General features: G+C 34.0%; 1 protein-coding gene across 1 annotated transcript; it reads right to left on the bottom strand.

Moving 5' to 3' along the window:
• Positions 1 to 15,458: 15,458 nt before the first annotated feature.
• Positions 15,459 to 16,370, bottom strand: LOC103231308 (olfactory receptor 4K3-like). Its single transcript, XM_007990607.3, has one exon. It carries the CDS (start codon positions 16,368 to 16,370, stop codon positions 15,459 to 15,461), a length of 912 nt encoding a protein of 303 aa, XP_007988798.3.
• Between the last annotated feature and the right edge of the window lie 1,139 nt (positions 16,371 to 17,509).

Raw genomic sequence — 17,509 nt, 5'->3', positions numbered from 1 at the left:
AGTTTAACCATGCCCTTTAAAAGTGTGCTGGTGGTAAAAAAGTTATGAATTTAGAACAAATATTCAGTCAAAGAAAGTAGAACTAGGCTAGGAATGAAAAATGTTAAAGAGAGGGACTTCGGATATAATCTTGCTCAGCAATGGATCCAGTGCAGGAATGAACACCACTATATCGTCAACCATTAAGCAACCTATTCTTTTAAACTTCCAGGTATGAGAAACTGACCAGTACATACAGCAACACAGCACCTTTTGTAAACTACCTATTCAAATTGAAATTGTATTTTTATAGTGAGATGGAATTTGCTTCCCTATGGCTTTCATATTGCATTTCTCATTTTATAATCTGGATTTGTGCATAATAAAATATTTTTATGGTGCCTCCTCCTTTCATGTTGGAAAATAAATTATGATTCTATTATGTCTTCCAGTTTTAGGGTTAAATATTTATTCTGAGGCTAAACATATTGAATCTTAAATCTTTTTAGACAAGATTCCCCGTCTTGAAATTTTCACCATAGAATTTTAAAAAATTACTATGAGGCAACCTGAAATATCAGCTTTATTTTCCAAATCCTAATAAATTCTCTAGCAATTGTTTCATATATCATTAAATGTTTTTGGAAGTTGCAAGAAGGGTGCATATAGATTACAGAAGTAGCTTAGTCATGTGGTTTCATATATCAGATGGACTAGGTCAAATTAATTAACTGGAAGGAAATTTGTAGAAAATTTTTGAAGGAATAGAATAGAAGAATTTGTTATAGAATAGATTATAGAATACATTATAGAATACATTATAATTTGTTCAGATATTTGCATTTTGTATGTATCTTTACATACCAGATGTGCATTAAGAAGCAGATTAATGGCAGTCTTCTGCACATGTTACAGTAGCCGGGAATTTTGCTTTGGAACTAGATTATTTTGTGTTAAAAGGTTAAGATTCTGGAATAGCCAAGAGCATATGGGAGCACTCAACAATCAAATTAAAAGTGGCCATAACTGTTATATGGATTGTGTTATGAGCTGAATCTTGTCTTCCCCAAATTCATATGTGGAAGTGCCAAATGCTAGTACTTCAAAAAGTAACTCTATTTGGAGATAAGGCCTTTATTTTGAAGTGGAGATTAGGTTAAAACAAAACTGTGAGGGGTGGGGCCCTAACCCAATATGACTGGTGTCCTTATTAGAAAAGAGGAATCTGCAATGTGTTATTTTTTAAGTGGCACTCAAGTTGAAAAACAAGTTATAAAATTGTATACCAAAAATATAAAGATAAATTTTTTAAATTAAAAAGAGCAGGTAGAGACAATATTATGAAAGACATGTTAATAACACAAAACTAAACCAAGTAAAACTGTGACAAGAATAAGACTGATCTATTAAAAGGTGTTGACAACTGATGTCTAATCTAACATCAAGTGGACAACACAATAAGGAAAAGTAAAAATACTCAGTTAACAAAATCAAACCATAGTAAATTAGTAAATATTTTGGGTGTGTATATATATATATTTCTAACTCCCTAATGAAGAATATATCTCTTTAAGTGTACACATAACTGAAAATACCATATATTTCTTCACAAGACAAGATTTTCAGTAAAGTAAAATAAAATGTTCTGACTTCAATGCAATAAAAGTAGATATTAACTGATCGAAAATATTTATTACCTCTTGGGGGTAAAAAAAAATTACATTAAACAACTTATTGGAGTATTAACTAAAATTAGAGTGCTTATAAAAATACAGGAGGATTCAGAGTAAAATTCAGAGAAATCTTGTATTTTACTCCAATAGTAGTATTTTATTATTGATACTGGTCCTGACATTTTGGAATATTTTTGTATATATTATAAAAAAATGGATATTACTGTTATTAGGATCAAAGATTTTTCATGGAAGAGAAACTAGATACAAATATAAAAGAAATAAAGCAAAAATCTATAACATTAAATTGACAAATTAATGTTTTAATTAATAAATTTATATTTAATTATTTGTAACTAAATTAAAGATTAAATTTTGATTGGATTGATATTTAACTATAATTTTGACTTAATCTAAAAGCTTTCATTTATAATGCCTAGCACTAAAAGGTAACCATTCATAAAAGAAAGTTGAAAACCAATAGAAAAACCAGACCCAAAAAACAGATACACAGGAACTCCAGAGATGTGGACTCAACAAATAAAATCAATATGGTCAATTAATTAAACTATAGGTTGGAAAATTTTGGCAGGGAGTTGGAAATTCCAAAAATGAATTTAATGTAAATTCTGAAACTAATATTGCAATAATAAAAAGTAAGAACTCAGTGAATGAATTTAAGAACAGATTAGATATAAATTAAAAAATTAACAACTGGAGGAAGGTCAAGAAAACATATTTTGTTGACTGACACCCTCATTAGTTTTGAAAATTTCTCACCTATTACATCTTCAAATATCACTTTCTATTTATTTGCTCCTTCCTTGTAGGATTCCATTTACACTTATGTTAGACCATTTTAACATGTCCTATATGCTCTATATTTTATCTTTTCATGTATTTTATATTCTTTTTTACATGTTCATTCCTCAGTCTAGATATTTTGAGTTAAACAAAATGAGAAAAAAATCTGTCACTTGAGGACTTGCAAAAGTGTTAAGAAGGTTTTTAATTGTACAAAAGAAAACGTATCCCAGATGGAATTTCAAAGGTATAAGGAGAAAAAAAAAAAAAACTGTAAAAGTTCTTACGTTGGGAAATCTAATGGTCTGAAAAATACTTTTTAGATGTAAACTACGTATAGAATTTTGAAAATGACAGTAATAGCACAAACAGTAAGGGAAGCTTATGAGTTCTAAGGTAATTGAATTGTCTGTGAATTGATAACAAACACATAGTAACTTAAAATTGGTTCTAATAAGCTAAGGGTGGGTGTTGTAATCTCTATGGTAAGAACTAAATGGAGATAAAAATATATATTTAAGTAGCTCTTAGAAAAAATAGAATAATAACAATCAGAAACACAGGAACAAAGAAGAGAAATCAACATTAACAAGTGTGACAAGTAGAAAATACACAGATAATTGGTGAAATCTCATGTATATTGGTAATCATATTTCTGGAAATAGACTCAATAATATAATTAAAAGACATGGAGCCAGAATGGATAAAAAGAAATAAATTTGAACTATATTCAGTTGGAGACCCAACTGAAGTTTAAGTTTACAAAAAAGTTGAAAATAAAAGGATAGAGATACAATATACACATAAAAACCAAAAGAAAGCTTACTTAATGTACACTTATATGAGGTAATATATACTTTTAAGGCAATATAGAGATGGAAGAAAACATTTTACAATAATTAAAGTGTCAACATAGCAGAAAGACATAACACTTTAAATTTGTATGTCCTTAATTACATGCCTTCAATATATGTAAGCTGAAAAAGTTTCAAAACTCTTCCCAATAGGTTCTCATTGTAAATATTTGAAACATTCTCCTGGTTCTACTGAGAAGGGGGCTGAGGAAGAAGAGTAATATTTGTAAAATATACCAGAGCTGTTTCCATAACAGAGGATAGCAGAAAGAACATTATCACAGCTCAATTTAAAAACTTTTTCCAGCTGGGGAAGAAAATTCCTCCTATTCCAACCCTCTCCAGTCTTCCTTTCCTAACTAAGAGAAAACAAACAAAACAACGATGACAACAAAACTCAGCAGGGTTCAGGGCTTTCGAGAAAATAGAGTGAGAATGCTACAGCCTTGGAACGAAGTAGGAGGCAGGAGAGTTAACAAGCTAAACTACTGGGGAAATGCTGTAATAATCCTGGCCCTAAAACACAGACACATTGAAAGATGGAGACGTAATCAGATTGTAAAACACTACCCTCCCCCAACAATTTACCGACCTACCAACAGAGCTTCTGTACAGTAACAGCCTACAATTGAGAGCTACATGACAACAGACTTTCTCTGAAGAAAGATGTGTAGGGAAGCCCAAAATCAAGAGAGGAAAATAAAACAAAGACACTAAAGAAATTCAGCCTCTACTTAGCCAAGGAAAGAAGCCATGAGCTTGAAGATCCCCAAACTGAAATGCAAAGAGAAAAAATAGAATAAAAAAGAAAGCAGAAGAAAATAGTCAAAAAATTGTGAGAAAATGAAAAGAGATGTAAGTAGGAAGGAGAAGAGAAAGAAGAAAAACAGAACTGAGCAGGAGAAATATTTGAAGTAATAATGATGGACAACTGTCTAAAATTAATGAAAGAATCAAACCACTGATCCAGGGATGCCAGAGAACAGCAAGAATGAAAAGTACAACAAAAACCCAACACATGTAGACATATACAAACTGCAAAAATCTACAGTCAGAAAAAAATACTGAAAGAAATCAGGGAAGAGGGTACATTTTATATACAGAGGAACAGGATAAGAATTATAGTGGGCTTCTTGTTAGAAAAGAGCAATAAAAGAATAGAGTGAAATATTTAATGGATTGGAACAAAAACCCTTTATTAACCTACAATACTACATCCAGTGAAATTATCCTTCAAAAGGGAAGGAGAAATACATTTCACAGACAAACAATAACTGGGGAATCAATTGTCAGCAAAGCTACCCTGAAATAAATAGTAAAAGAAGGTATTCAGGAAGTAAAAAAATAATATAGGCCAGAAACTTGGATCTACATAGAGGAAGACCATTGGAAAAGGAAAAAAATGAAGGTAGAATAAAATAATTTTTCCTTTCTTAATTGGTTTATAAGATAACTGTTTAAAGCAATGGCAGCATTAATATATAGGGTGGCTATAACATATGGATAAGTGAATGAATGATAACTATGTTACAAGTGACAAGAGGGAGAAATTGGCCGGGCGCGGTGGCTCAAGCCTGTAATCCCAGCACTTTGGGAGGCCGAGACGGGCAGATCACGAGGTCAGGAGATCGAGACCATCCTGGCTAACACGGTGAAACCCTGTCTCTACTAAAAAAAAGTACAAAAAACTAGCTGGGCGCGGTGGCGGGCGCCTGTAGTCCCAGCTATTCCGGAGGCTGAGGCAGGAAAATGGCGTAAACCCGGGAGGCGGAGCTTGCAGTGAGCTGAGATCCGGCCACTGCACTCCAGCCTGGGTGACAGAGCCAGACTCCGTCTCAAAAAAAAAAAAAAAAAAAAAAAGAGGGAGAAATTGGGAATACTATATTATAAGGTACTTATACTACATGTGAAACAGTATAGTGTTACATGAAAATGAACATTAGTTAAAATGTGTATTGTTAACTATAAGGCAATTACTAAAATATTTTAAAAAGTATAATTAATAGGAAAGAGAAGATACATAATGGAATCAGTAATACGGAGAAACTAACCCAGGAACAGAAAACAAAATACTGCATGTTCTCACTTAAAAGTGGGAGCTAAATGATAAGATCTTATGAACACAAGGAAACAACAGACACTGAGGTCCATTTATTTGAGGGAGGAGGGTGGGAGGGGGAGAGGAGCAGAAAAGATAACTATTGGGTTCTGAGCTTAATACCTGGGTGATGTAATGATACGTACAACAAACTCCCATGACATATGTTTATTTGTGTAACAAACCTTCACATGTACCCTCAAGCCTAAAATAAAAATGAGAAGAAATAAAAATAAAGACTGAGAAAACAATCCACAAAGAGAAAATATTTGCAGAAGACACACTGATAAAGGACTGTTATCAAATATATACAAATAACTCACAAAACTCAACAATAAGAAAACAGATGACCAAATTAAAAGTCAACAAAAGACTTTGACACCCACCAAGGAAAATATACAGATAGCAAATAAGCATATGAAAAGATGCTCCACACATGTCATCAGGGGAATGCAAATTAATACAACAGAGATACCACTACACATCTATTTGAATGATCAAAGTCCTGAACACTGAAAATATAAAATGTTAACAAGGATGTGAAACAACAGGAATTTTCATTGCTGGTGGGAATTGGTACAACCACTTTGGAAGACAGTTTGGCAGTTCCTTACCAAAACTTAACATACTCTTACCATATAATCCAGCAATCGTGCTCCTTGGTATCCACCCAAAGGAGTTGAAAACTTATGTCCACACAAAACTCTGTGCATAGATGTTTACAGCAGCTTTGTTCATAATTGCCAAACTGGGAAGCAACTAAGATGCCTTTCAGTAGGTGAATGGATAAATAAGCTATGGTACATCCAGACAACGGGATATTATTCAGCACTAAAAAGAAATGAGCTATTAAGCCATAAAAAGACATGGAGAAACCTTAAATGCATATTAATAAGTGAAAGAAGCCAGTATGAAAAGGCTATATACTATATGAGTCTAACTATATTATATTCTGGAAAAGGCAAAACTATGAAGAGAGTGCAAAAATCAGTGGTTGCTAGGGGTTGGAGGGAAGAAGGAATAATAGGTGGCAGCACAGAGGATTTTTGGGGCAGTGAAAATACTCTGTATGATACTACTGTATAAGGATGTATACAGTATAATACTGTAATTATACATTTGTCCAAGCCGCTGAAATATACAACATCAAAAGTGAACCCTAATGTAAACTATGGACTTCGGATGAGAATGACGTGCCAATGTAGGTTTATCAGTTGTGACAGATCCCACTCTGGTGCGGGATGTTGATAGTCGGGGAGGTTGTGCATGTGTGGCCAGGGGATATATGGAAAATCTCTGTACCTTCCTCTTAATTTTGCTGTGAACCTAAAACTTCTCTAAAAAAATGTAGTCTTTAAAAAAAGGAAAATATTCTTTTACAACTTTTAGTTCAAGTAAAATGCAACTTAAAAGTTCAAGTAATCTAGGTTATAATAATAATGATAATATCATCAAACCTTTACATTGTGGCTAAAACATTGCTCAGAGGCATATTAATAGCTCAAACTTCTCATATCTCACATAAAGATAAATAAAATATGGTAATTGTTTTTCCACCTGTACTATTTAGATAGTAAACAAGACAGTGAACCTAAACAAAATGTCAGAAAATAATACATAGAAAATAAGTATTAATACATTAAAAACCAGATTTATATTGGAATCAACCAATAAATTAAAGGTTATTTTTAAAGAAAAATATGGCAATTGGAACATTAGCTGCCTAAAGAAATCACAATTTCACAACACTTCAATTGGTGATTTAAAAAATCACAGGACGGGCGCGGTGGCTCATGCCTGTAATCCCAGCACTTTGGGAGGCCGAGGCGGACAGATCACGAGGTCAGGAGATCCAGACCATCTTGGCTAACACGGTGAAACCCTGTCTCTACTAAAAATACAAAAAAATTAGCCAGGCATTGTGGCGGACACCTGTAGTCCCAGCTACTCGGGAGGCTGAGTGAGGAGAGTGGCGTGAACCCGGGAGGCGGAGTTTGCAGTGAGCCAAGATCGCGCCACTGCACTGCAGTCTGGGTGACCGAGACTCTGTCTCAAAAAACAAACAAACAAACAAACAAAAACATCACAGGCACAGATGTAACAGGCACAGATGTAATTTAAAATATATATTTATTTATTTTCAAAAAGGAACTGGAAATACAAAATAAATTTAATCAGTTTCAAGGAAAATATGATTACCAAAATTCACTCCATGGTTCTGCAGACTATACAAGAAGCATAGTGCCAGGATCTGCTTCTGATGAGAGCCTCAGGAAGCTTACAGTCATGGCAGAAAGCAAAGGGGGAGCAACATTCTCTTTGCTTTTTGGTTATTTCATTTTTTTTTTTTTTTTTTTTTTTTTTTGAGACGGAGTCTCGCTCTGTCGCCCAGGCTGGAGTGCAGTGGCCGGATCTCTGCTCACCGCAAGCTCCGCCTCCCGGGTTTACGCCATTCTCCTGCCTCAGCCTCCCGAGTAGCTGGAACTACAGGCGCTCGCCACCTCGCCCGGCTATTTTTTTGTATTTTTTACTAGAGACGGGGTTTCACCGTGTTAGCCAGGATGGTCTTGATCTCCTGACCTCGTGATCCGCCCGTCTCGGCCTCCCAAAGCGCTGGGATTACAGGCTTGAGCCACCGCGCCCGGCTGGTTATTTCATTTTTTACTTGAGAGAAATTTTCACAGGTAGAAATATCCAGCAATATACAAAATCTACAAGAGAAATATATGCACTGAAATAATTGCAGGTATTAATAAAACATATGGATATAACCTCACAGTTCAGGTTTGAGGTCATTACAAGACGAAGGAAAATAGTGTGTTGATAATGTCTGAGAAATACATACCACTAGATGATGGTGAATTGCAAAAAAAAAAAATAGCCATAGCTTCTGCTGCTACTGCCATTTCCAGATCCTACTTCATTTAATGAGAATCATAAGCATCATTAGAAGCAAATAATATCACTCTGATCTGCAGTGAATGCTTCTTTAGAATGTGAGATTGGGGAGGTTTTCTGAACTGATTGATTTCAGAAATGCATGGAGAAACAGGAATTAAGGGGATTGTGGAGGGATCTGAAACATAATGAGGTATGTTTCCTAAGGAAAAAAAGTGAGTATTTAGTATTTAGCCAGAAAAGAATAGAGTACACCTCACTCAGACAGCGGCTTCCAAAAGACCCATACACTTGTTAGGATGCTCTATCTTACTGTTGCATCTTATTCTATGGGAAATGCCGCCAACTGAAGACTCTCTTATCAATTATTTTTTAAATAAAAATGAAAGTAAGAAACACATGTGCTTCAAAAAATCAATTCTATATTCACATTATCATTTGAATGAACCTCCCTTAAACTTGTTGAATTCACTGTTTTGGCTTGAGACAAAGTGACAGGCAGTTGTGAAGGATTATTACATCCTGCAGATGCTTAAAACCATTTCTTGATTGACTCTGTAATTAACCATTCTATGGGTAGGATCAAAACATAGGATAAATCATAACTTACCCAGAAACTGTTATCAAATCAAATCATCTTTCCATTCTTCCATCTGTCCAAGTAATTCTGAACACTTGTGGAACACTTACTATGGGCCAGAATTTGTCAATAAGAAATGATCTGTCTCCTTAAGGGGAACTCATAGACATGTTAGGAGTGACAAACAAGATAGCTAAATGTCAAATATAAAGTGTCAATAAGCATTATGACGGATGCTTGTACAAAGTGATATGAGGGCATAAAGGTCTAATACAACTGGGAGGAGGGAGCAAAGAGGTGTTGCATGAGTTGTACTTAACAGCAGAATCAAAAGCATGCACACATTGGTCCGGCCAGGCAGCAAGCAAACATATGAAAAATGGTTATCCAAGTAGTTAAACTTGGAGAGGAATTTGTGGGAGTAGGGCAGAATCAAGATGTGAGACTAGGGAAATAGAAGACAGATTGCTTCTACAGTCTGTACTTCTGTGAAACGGTAAAAGTCATTTAGAGTTTAAGCAGAATTGTAACTAACCAGATGATTCTCAGAGAGAATACCTTCTCTCCTTTCTTTAATCTCTCAGTTCCTTTTAGTTCCTTTTTTAAAATTCTATCGTAGTCACTTCCCTTATTTTTCCTCTTCTTAAAATCACCTCCAGCCTTAATCAAGTTTATCAGTCAACCAATTTTATATTATATATATGCAACTAATATATATTGAATATTCTGGATGCATTGCTGATCATTTTTGCTAATAGTTTTAGTTTTTGATCAGAAAAAAATTGTTTACCTACTATTATGCTTCATTTCATTTTTTCAATATTTGTGTGGTATTTCTTCATTTAATAGGCTGTGTATCTTGAATTTCCACTTGCATTTTGAAAAATCTATATTTTCTCACTGACAAATGTTAATTCTTTGTAAAGGGCATTTGAACTGCAAAAGTAAGGCTTTTATGAAATTAAAGCCATATAAAATCACATTTTGCTAGATTAATCTTCAAAGTTAGGCATTTTTGTTCTTTAAGATGTTTTATGTATATACAATACTGAATCATACTATTTTTTCTACTTTCTACTTCCACCAATCAAGTATAAGAGTTTCTACTTTCAAACACACTAGGATTAATCTGTGTCTCTCTTTTTTTCTTCATTTTTGTCTTTGCCAATCAGGAAAAATCAGTAAAAACAAAACAAAGCTGTTATTTTAAAATTGCATTTTCTTATGGATTAATGAGGTTTAATATTTTTAAATGAGTTTGGTTGTCACTTGTATTTTCACAATTGTGAGTTACTTGTTTTTATGCTTTTCTTTTTCTATTTAATTGAAACTTTCCAATTTGTAGTTAGCACACTAACATATATTTTTGCATAAATCATTTATATTTCTACTGATGAAAATATTGTTTCTTTTTCTCTCATTAAATTGGATCAACTAATATCAATTGACATTAAACTAAGAAATTCAGATTTCTAGAAAATAAGGAAATAAGAAAATTACTAATTTTTCTATTACTCAGAGAAAATAATTGGTAATTTCATTTTACTGTATTATCTTTGAGTCTTTAAAACAATACTTAAAAAAAAAAGAATTTACAGCAGTTTTAGGTTTATAGCAAAATGGAGAGGAAGGTACATGTATACCCCATATATCTCACATGTGCATAGCCTCCCCCATTAACATCCCCTGCTAGAGTGGTATGTTTCTTACAATTGATGAACCCACATTGACACATTATCATCACCCCGAGTCCATAGTTTACATTAGGGTTCACCTTGGTACATTCTATGGGTTTGGAAAAATGTGTTATGTATCTACTATTGTAGTATCAACAAGTCTTAGATTTGATACATGAATTTAGTAAATATTAATTAAGTACTATGTTGAGTACTTAAGTCAAATTTTTCTATTTTTGGTTTTATTGTTTGTGCTTTTGAGGTCTTGGTCATGAATGCTTTGACTATACCAATGTCCAGAAGAGTTTTCCTTAGAATTTATTCTAGTATTTTAATAGTTTCAGATCTTACATTTAAGTCTTTAATCCATCTTGAGTTGATTTTTGTGTACAATGAGATATAGGGATGCAGTTTTCATTTTTCTGTATCTGGCAGTCCAATTTTCCCAGCACCATTTAATCGTGAGAGTGTCCTTTCCCCAGGGTATGTTTTTGTTGACTGTGTCAAAGGTCAGCCAACTGTAGATGTGTGACTTTATTTCTGTGTTATCTATTCTGTTCCATTGGTCTATGTGTCTATTTTTATACTAGTATCATATTGTTCTAGGTACTATAGCCTGGTAGTATAATTTGAGGTCAAGTAATGTAATGCCTCCAGCTTTGTTCTTTTTGCTAAGATTGCTTTGGCTATTTCAGTTCATTTTTGGTTCCATACGAATTTTAGGATTGTTTGTTCTCATTATATGAATAGTGACATTGGTATTTTGATGGGAATTGTATTGGATTTGTAGGTTGTTTTGAACAGTATGGTTATTTTTATGATATTGATTCTTTCAATCCATGAGCATAGGATTTTTTTTTTTCATTTATTTGTATTGTCTACAATTTCTTTCATCAGGATTTTTAGTTTTCCTTGTAGAGATCTTTCACCTCATTGGTTAAATATATTTCTAGGTATTTTATTAAATATTTTTTGTGGGTATTGTAAATGAAATTGTCTTCTTGATTTGGTTCTTGCCTTGATTGTTATTGGTGTAAAAATGCTAATGATCTTTGTACATTGATATTTTATCCTGTTTTACTGAATTCATTTCAGTAAAAACTGTATCAGTTTTACTGAATTCATTTATTGAATCTAAGAGGTTTTTTTTGGGGAGGGGGAGAAGTCTTCCATCATGTGGAATATCTTTGGAAAAAGATATTTAACCTTTTACCTTCAGTGTATAAATGTCTTTACAACTAAGGTGAGTTTCTGATAAACAATGTATAGTTGGATTGATTTTTAAAATCCATTCTGCCAATCTATATATTTTAAGTGGAGCATTTAATTCACTTACATTCATGGTTAATATTGATATGTGAAGTTGTCCTCCTAAGGATATGACTATGATGTATGTTGAGTAAGAATGTTTGGCTTTGCTTCTGGGTGTGTTCAGCAGTGAAGTCTCTGTATGATTTCCTTGGTTATAAACAGTCTTAGTGTGGTGTCTTTCTTAAATGCTGGTTGTCGTTGTGGTGTTTTGGGCTGCTGTGTGGGCTCACTGCCTCCTGGGTAGCTGGAGTGGCATGGGTGATGGTGGTAGCAGAGATTGTAAGAAGCTTGTCTCTTACCCAAGTGTTGTACACTTGTGTCAACAGATGTTTACCATGATTTGTGTAGACTGACTTCTAGTCAAGGAGGTGGTGATTGCAGGTAAATTCAGAGGGAAAGGAGAGAGACCACTTAAGAATCTAACAAAGGACCACATCAAACAGATCTCTGAGTGAGAAAAATCTAAGTATATCACCCCATGTGCAAATAATGCAGAAAAAAATTTCTGACACTTTAAGATTCAAAAATTTAAATCATTTGTATAAATTATTTAAATAAAAATAAATATAGGAAATAATTTTTAAATGTAAATGTATACCAAATTTAAAATAAACACTCATATTTATGACAAAATAAGAAATCCTAATAGTCAATAAATATATGAAGAACATTAAAATTCATCTGTAATCAAAGAAATGTAAATAAAAAATAGAGTTGCTATATGTTTGTGAAACACTGTAAAAATTTAAAATAAATGAATTATATGTTATACATAAGCCTTTAGGAAAATAGACACCATTGTACCTTGCAATTCATAGTATAAATTATAAATCTTCTACAGATTATAATTTCAAAACATATATCAAATGCTTGAAAATTGCCATATGACTAAAATACAATTACAAAAAAATTTTCTTGAGGTAATAACAATAAATGAGCTAAAATATTTAGCTATTGGGCAAATATTTTACAATTATTTTAAAAATAGAAATAACCCAAATCCCCCCAAATAGAGAAATTATTCATTACACATCCAGCTGGAAGAGGGATTCAGCCTTATATATAGAAAAATAATACCATGGAAAAGTGTTCATAATGTGCTTTTAATTTAAAAGATAAAAGGTAGAACTCATAGATTCAAGAAGTGCAGTAAACAAGAGAGATGAATACAATGAAAACCATATCATAGGCTTATTGTAGTCACTTTGCTGAAACCAAAGACAAAAAGAACATATTTATGGTAGTGAGAAAAAGGAAGTTAGTATCTTCAAAGGAACAGCAAGAAAAATGATGACTATTCAATAGAAAATGTGAAAGCCAGAAGCATTGGAATAACATTTTATTATTATTACTTTATTTTAGGTTCAGGGGTGCAGTTTGTTACATAAGTAAATTGCCCATCGTGGGGATTTTGTGTACCGATTAATTGGTCACTGAGGTGATATGCAAACTACCTGATAGGTAGTTTTTTGATCCTCTCCTTCCTTTCACCCTCCACCTTGGAGTAAGCCCAGGGGTTTGTTGTTCCTTTCTTTGTGTCCATGTGCACTTTTAGCTCTTACTCATAAATGAGAACATGCAGTATTTGTTTTTCTGTTCCTGAGTAGTTTGCTTAGGATAATGGCCTCCAGCTCTATCCAGTCACTGCAAAGGACGTGATTTCATTCCCTTTAATGGCTGAGTAGGATTCCATGGTGTGTATATACCACATTTTCTTTATCCAGTTCAAGTGTTCAGAAAAATTAACACACTGGAATTCCAGATCCAATGACAAAAATATTTCAAATATGAAGAAAAAATAAAGACACTTTCAGATAAACAATAACTGAGAAGAAATCTAGGAAGCTTTTCTAGGCTGGAAAAAACTTTCCCAGATTACGGTAAATATGGAATGAAAATCATCTAAAAGGAGAAATATACTATATTGACTATTTAAACCACAACCAAAATAGCAACAACAAACAACAATATCATCTGGCATGATGATATTTGCAGACATAATTTTCAAAGGTTATTACAGTTGTTACTTTTTTACTGTGAGTATGTGACAATGAGGACTGCTACAATATCTAGTACAGGATGCCACTGTCTTGCTTTGTGCTGAATTTCACCTGTAGTTTTATTCTCCACGGCTTTTGCACGAAAATGAAAACACTCCTCTCTTATCCAACTACATATCTCTGTCAGGCCAGATGAACTTTTTATAATTCTAACGAAAGCACATGCTACAACAGATTTAATGCAGAGCAGATGCGAGAACTCAGCTGCTTCTATTCAGCCATATGCTGAAGGAATTTGCAAATAGGTAAAACCGTTCTGTTCTTCTTTATTACATTTTTGAACATATTGTTACTTTTCCTAAAATATAATATTTGTGGTAACTAATAATGCCTTATTAGTGTTATTTTTAAACATTAGTACATAAGCATTTAAGTTTTTAAGATTTCTAAACTGATAAATTTCAACAAACATAACCTACTTAAACAGAAGGTCTTTGGGGTCCCTAGTCATTTTTAGAACATAACAGAATGTCCCTTATTTTATCTGATATAGATAATGAACCCCCAACACATTTATTAAAAGAAAGAGAAGTAATACCCTAAGATTGTTAGTACACAGTACACTCATCTTTTTATCTTTTTTTTTTTTTTTTTTTAGAGATGGAGTCTTACTCTGTCACCCAGGCTGGAGTGCAGTGGCGTGACCTCCGCTTACTGCAAGCTCCGCCTCCTGGGTTCACACCATTCTCCTGCCTCAGCCACCTGAGTAACTGAGACTACAGATGTCCACCACCACCCCCAGCTAATTTTTGTATTTTTAGTAGAGACGGGGTTTCACTGTGTTAGCCAGGATGGTCTCGATCTCCTGACCTCGTGATCCGCCTGCCTCGGCCTCCCAAAGTGCTGGGATTATAGGCGTGAGCCACCGTGCCCGGCTTCGTCTTTCTTTTATTGCACATCTCCTAAAGACAATTACACGGTTTTGCAAATGGCCAAGGCATGAAGTTGAAGGAATAACATTTTCCCTATATTATGACTGATTCAGTTTTACTCTGAGCATGATGGGGAATGTTTAACAATTACCTTTCTAGGTGTCTCTTCAGGTAAGTTAGGTAGAGGGATTATTAATTGAAAGACTGATTTATCCATTTGTAAAAATAAAGATAGCAGTACTCAATTCACTGGCTTACTAAAAAAAATTAAGACTTATGTGACATCCTTTGCTCAAAGAAATGCTTAGCATAATAGAAAATTTCAGCATATGGTAGTGGATGTTGGAAGTAGCAGCACCAAGAGTAATAAATGTCATTAATTAACTTCAAGTCATCCTTAAGCACAGTCAAAATTATAGTCACACAGACCAGTCAGATTTCCCAGACAAGAAATAATTTAGCATTGAATGATTAATAAATGATTGTGGAATTGAGTAGAATCGACACAGATCTTTCATCTAGAGATAGAGACTACATCTGTGAGGTAGGTAATGTTTCACAGTTCAAAGTAACAGGTCAGATGTGACTAATTTAGGGACATTACTGTGAACGTTCCAGAGTGAGACAGTGAAATACCCACTGCAACCTAAATGCTAACATACTAGTCTCTTTATGGCATTTTTAATCTCTTTGTTTCTTAGGGTGTAAATGGCTGGATTTAGGAGAGGTGTGATGACTGCATAAAATACAGCAAGAAACTTGTCCACCCAGGGGATACTGACTGGCCACAAATAAATGAAGATGCAAGGCCCAAAGAATAACACTACCACCGTGATGTGGGCAGTGCAGGTAGAGAGAGCCTTGGATGTTCCACCCTTAGAGTGAAGGCAAACAGTAAACAGAATATGAGAGTAAGAGCTCAGCAACAGAATGAAGCAGATGGTTGCCAGTACCCCACTGTTATCATTTATCAACATTTCTAGAATATAGGTGTCTATGCAGGCTAGCTTGATTACCAATGGAATATCACAGAAAAAGCTATCCAATTCCCTGGATCCACAAAAGGGCAGCTTTGCAATCATAACTAGTTGACTTGCTGAATGCACAAAGCCAATAATCCATGATGTCATCACTAACCCAATGCACACATATCTGTTCATGATGCTGGAGTAATGGAGTGGCTTGCAGATCGCCACATAACGGTCATAGGCCATTGACACAAGCAGTACCATCTCGCCCCCTCCAAAGAAATGTCCAAAGAAAATTTGACACATACACCCTCCAAAGGAAATGGTCTTATTTTCCTTGAGAAAGTCTGTGATCATTTTAGGGGTAGTGACTGAGGAAAGACAGAAGTCAATGAATGAGAGATTGGCTAACAGGAAGTACATAGGGGAATGGAGATGGAGGTTAGTGATAATTATGATCACAATGAAGATGTTGCCTAAAATGGTAATCAAATAAAGTGAAGAAAATATCACTAGGAGGAAGTCCTGGAGCTCCCATGAATCACAAAGCCCAAGAATGATGAATTCAAACACCACAGACTGATTTGCTTCTTCCATTTAGTCCAGTCTGTTCTAAAGTCATCTGAAAAAAGACAGAGCATCACATTTTCTGAATAAACATTATGCGAATTTAGAGGATTTCTTTTTTTTAAAGAACTGATTCGCTTTACTATACTTGTCCTGATTATTTGTATAGAGTGCGGCAAGAATAATTATTTGTTTTTACATAGGCTTTTATATTGGTTTTGATGGAACTTTGTTGCATAGAAGGAATCTCAGATACAATTTTTTAAAGCCAAGCCCAGCCATGGATTTGTACCATCAAATACCTATGAGTTGGGTGAATTCCTCTCTGAGGTTCCAAGATAAACTTGGGGCTCCTAGGCCTGTCAGAAAGTGACATTCTAAATTAACTGAGACCTGTCTCAGATTTTTGGGGTTCACAACTTTATTCTAGAGCTTTCATTTAATCTCATCTAAATTGATGTTTTATTTTTAAAGCCTTCTTCACTGTGTCCAGTAATAACTAGTATGAACCCAAAAGTATCTGAGAACAGATCTCAATTTAGAAAGTTTATTTTGCCTAGGTTAAGGACGTGTTCGTGACACAGCCTCAGAAGGTCCTTACAACATGAGCCTAGTTAAGAGGATTTCTTAAACACCGCTGATGGAACCGAATACTAGTATAATCATTATGGAAAAACAGTTTGCCCTTATCCTGCAAAAGTTAACATTCACACATTCTATGGCCCAGTAATTTCACTTCCATTTACAACCTAAAATAAACTCTTGCATATGCATACAAAGAGAAATTTATAATGCCCATTGACAAAACAATGGGATACTATTCTGAACCATAACAAATGAAGTACAACTATATAAAATAATATAGAAAAATCTTAGTAAAATATAATGAAGGAAAAGTCCAAAATGGATCAATTCAGCATAATTTTTATGAGGTGAAAAGCAATAAAACACCAACAGTGTGCTTTGCAAGAACTTGTGTAAGTGAAAATATGTGTATGAAATAAAAAAAGAGAAAATGTAAGATGTTCTAAGTAACCTCAGGTGAGGGGAGGCAAGGGAGTTGTGAAGATGAGCACATAAGCATATGAATGCTTTATAAATTGTTCAGTTCTTGTATTGCATCATGTTTTCATAGGTGTAATTTCATTAATGGATAAACACATAATTGG

The sequence above is a fragment of the Chlorocebus sabaeus genome, chromosome 29, assembly GCF_047675955.1.
Source record: "Chlorocebus sabaeus isolate Y175 chromosome 29, mChlSab1.0.hap1, whole genome shotgun sequence".
Taxonomy (NCBI): Eukaryota; Metazoa; Chordata; class Mammalia; order Primates; family Cercopithecidae; genus Chlorocebus; species Chlorocebus sabaeus.
Note: the sequence above shows the minus strand (reverse complement) of the source record. Positions and strands in the feature narration are given on the sequence as shown.

Bases quoted from the DNA above. Each gene is read 5' to 3' on its own strand.
- LOC103231308 (XM_007990607.3), bottom strand. From the start codon at position 16,370: ATGGAAGAAGCAAATCAGTCTGTGGTGTTTGAATTCATCATTCTTGGG.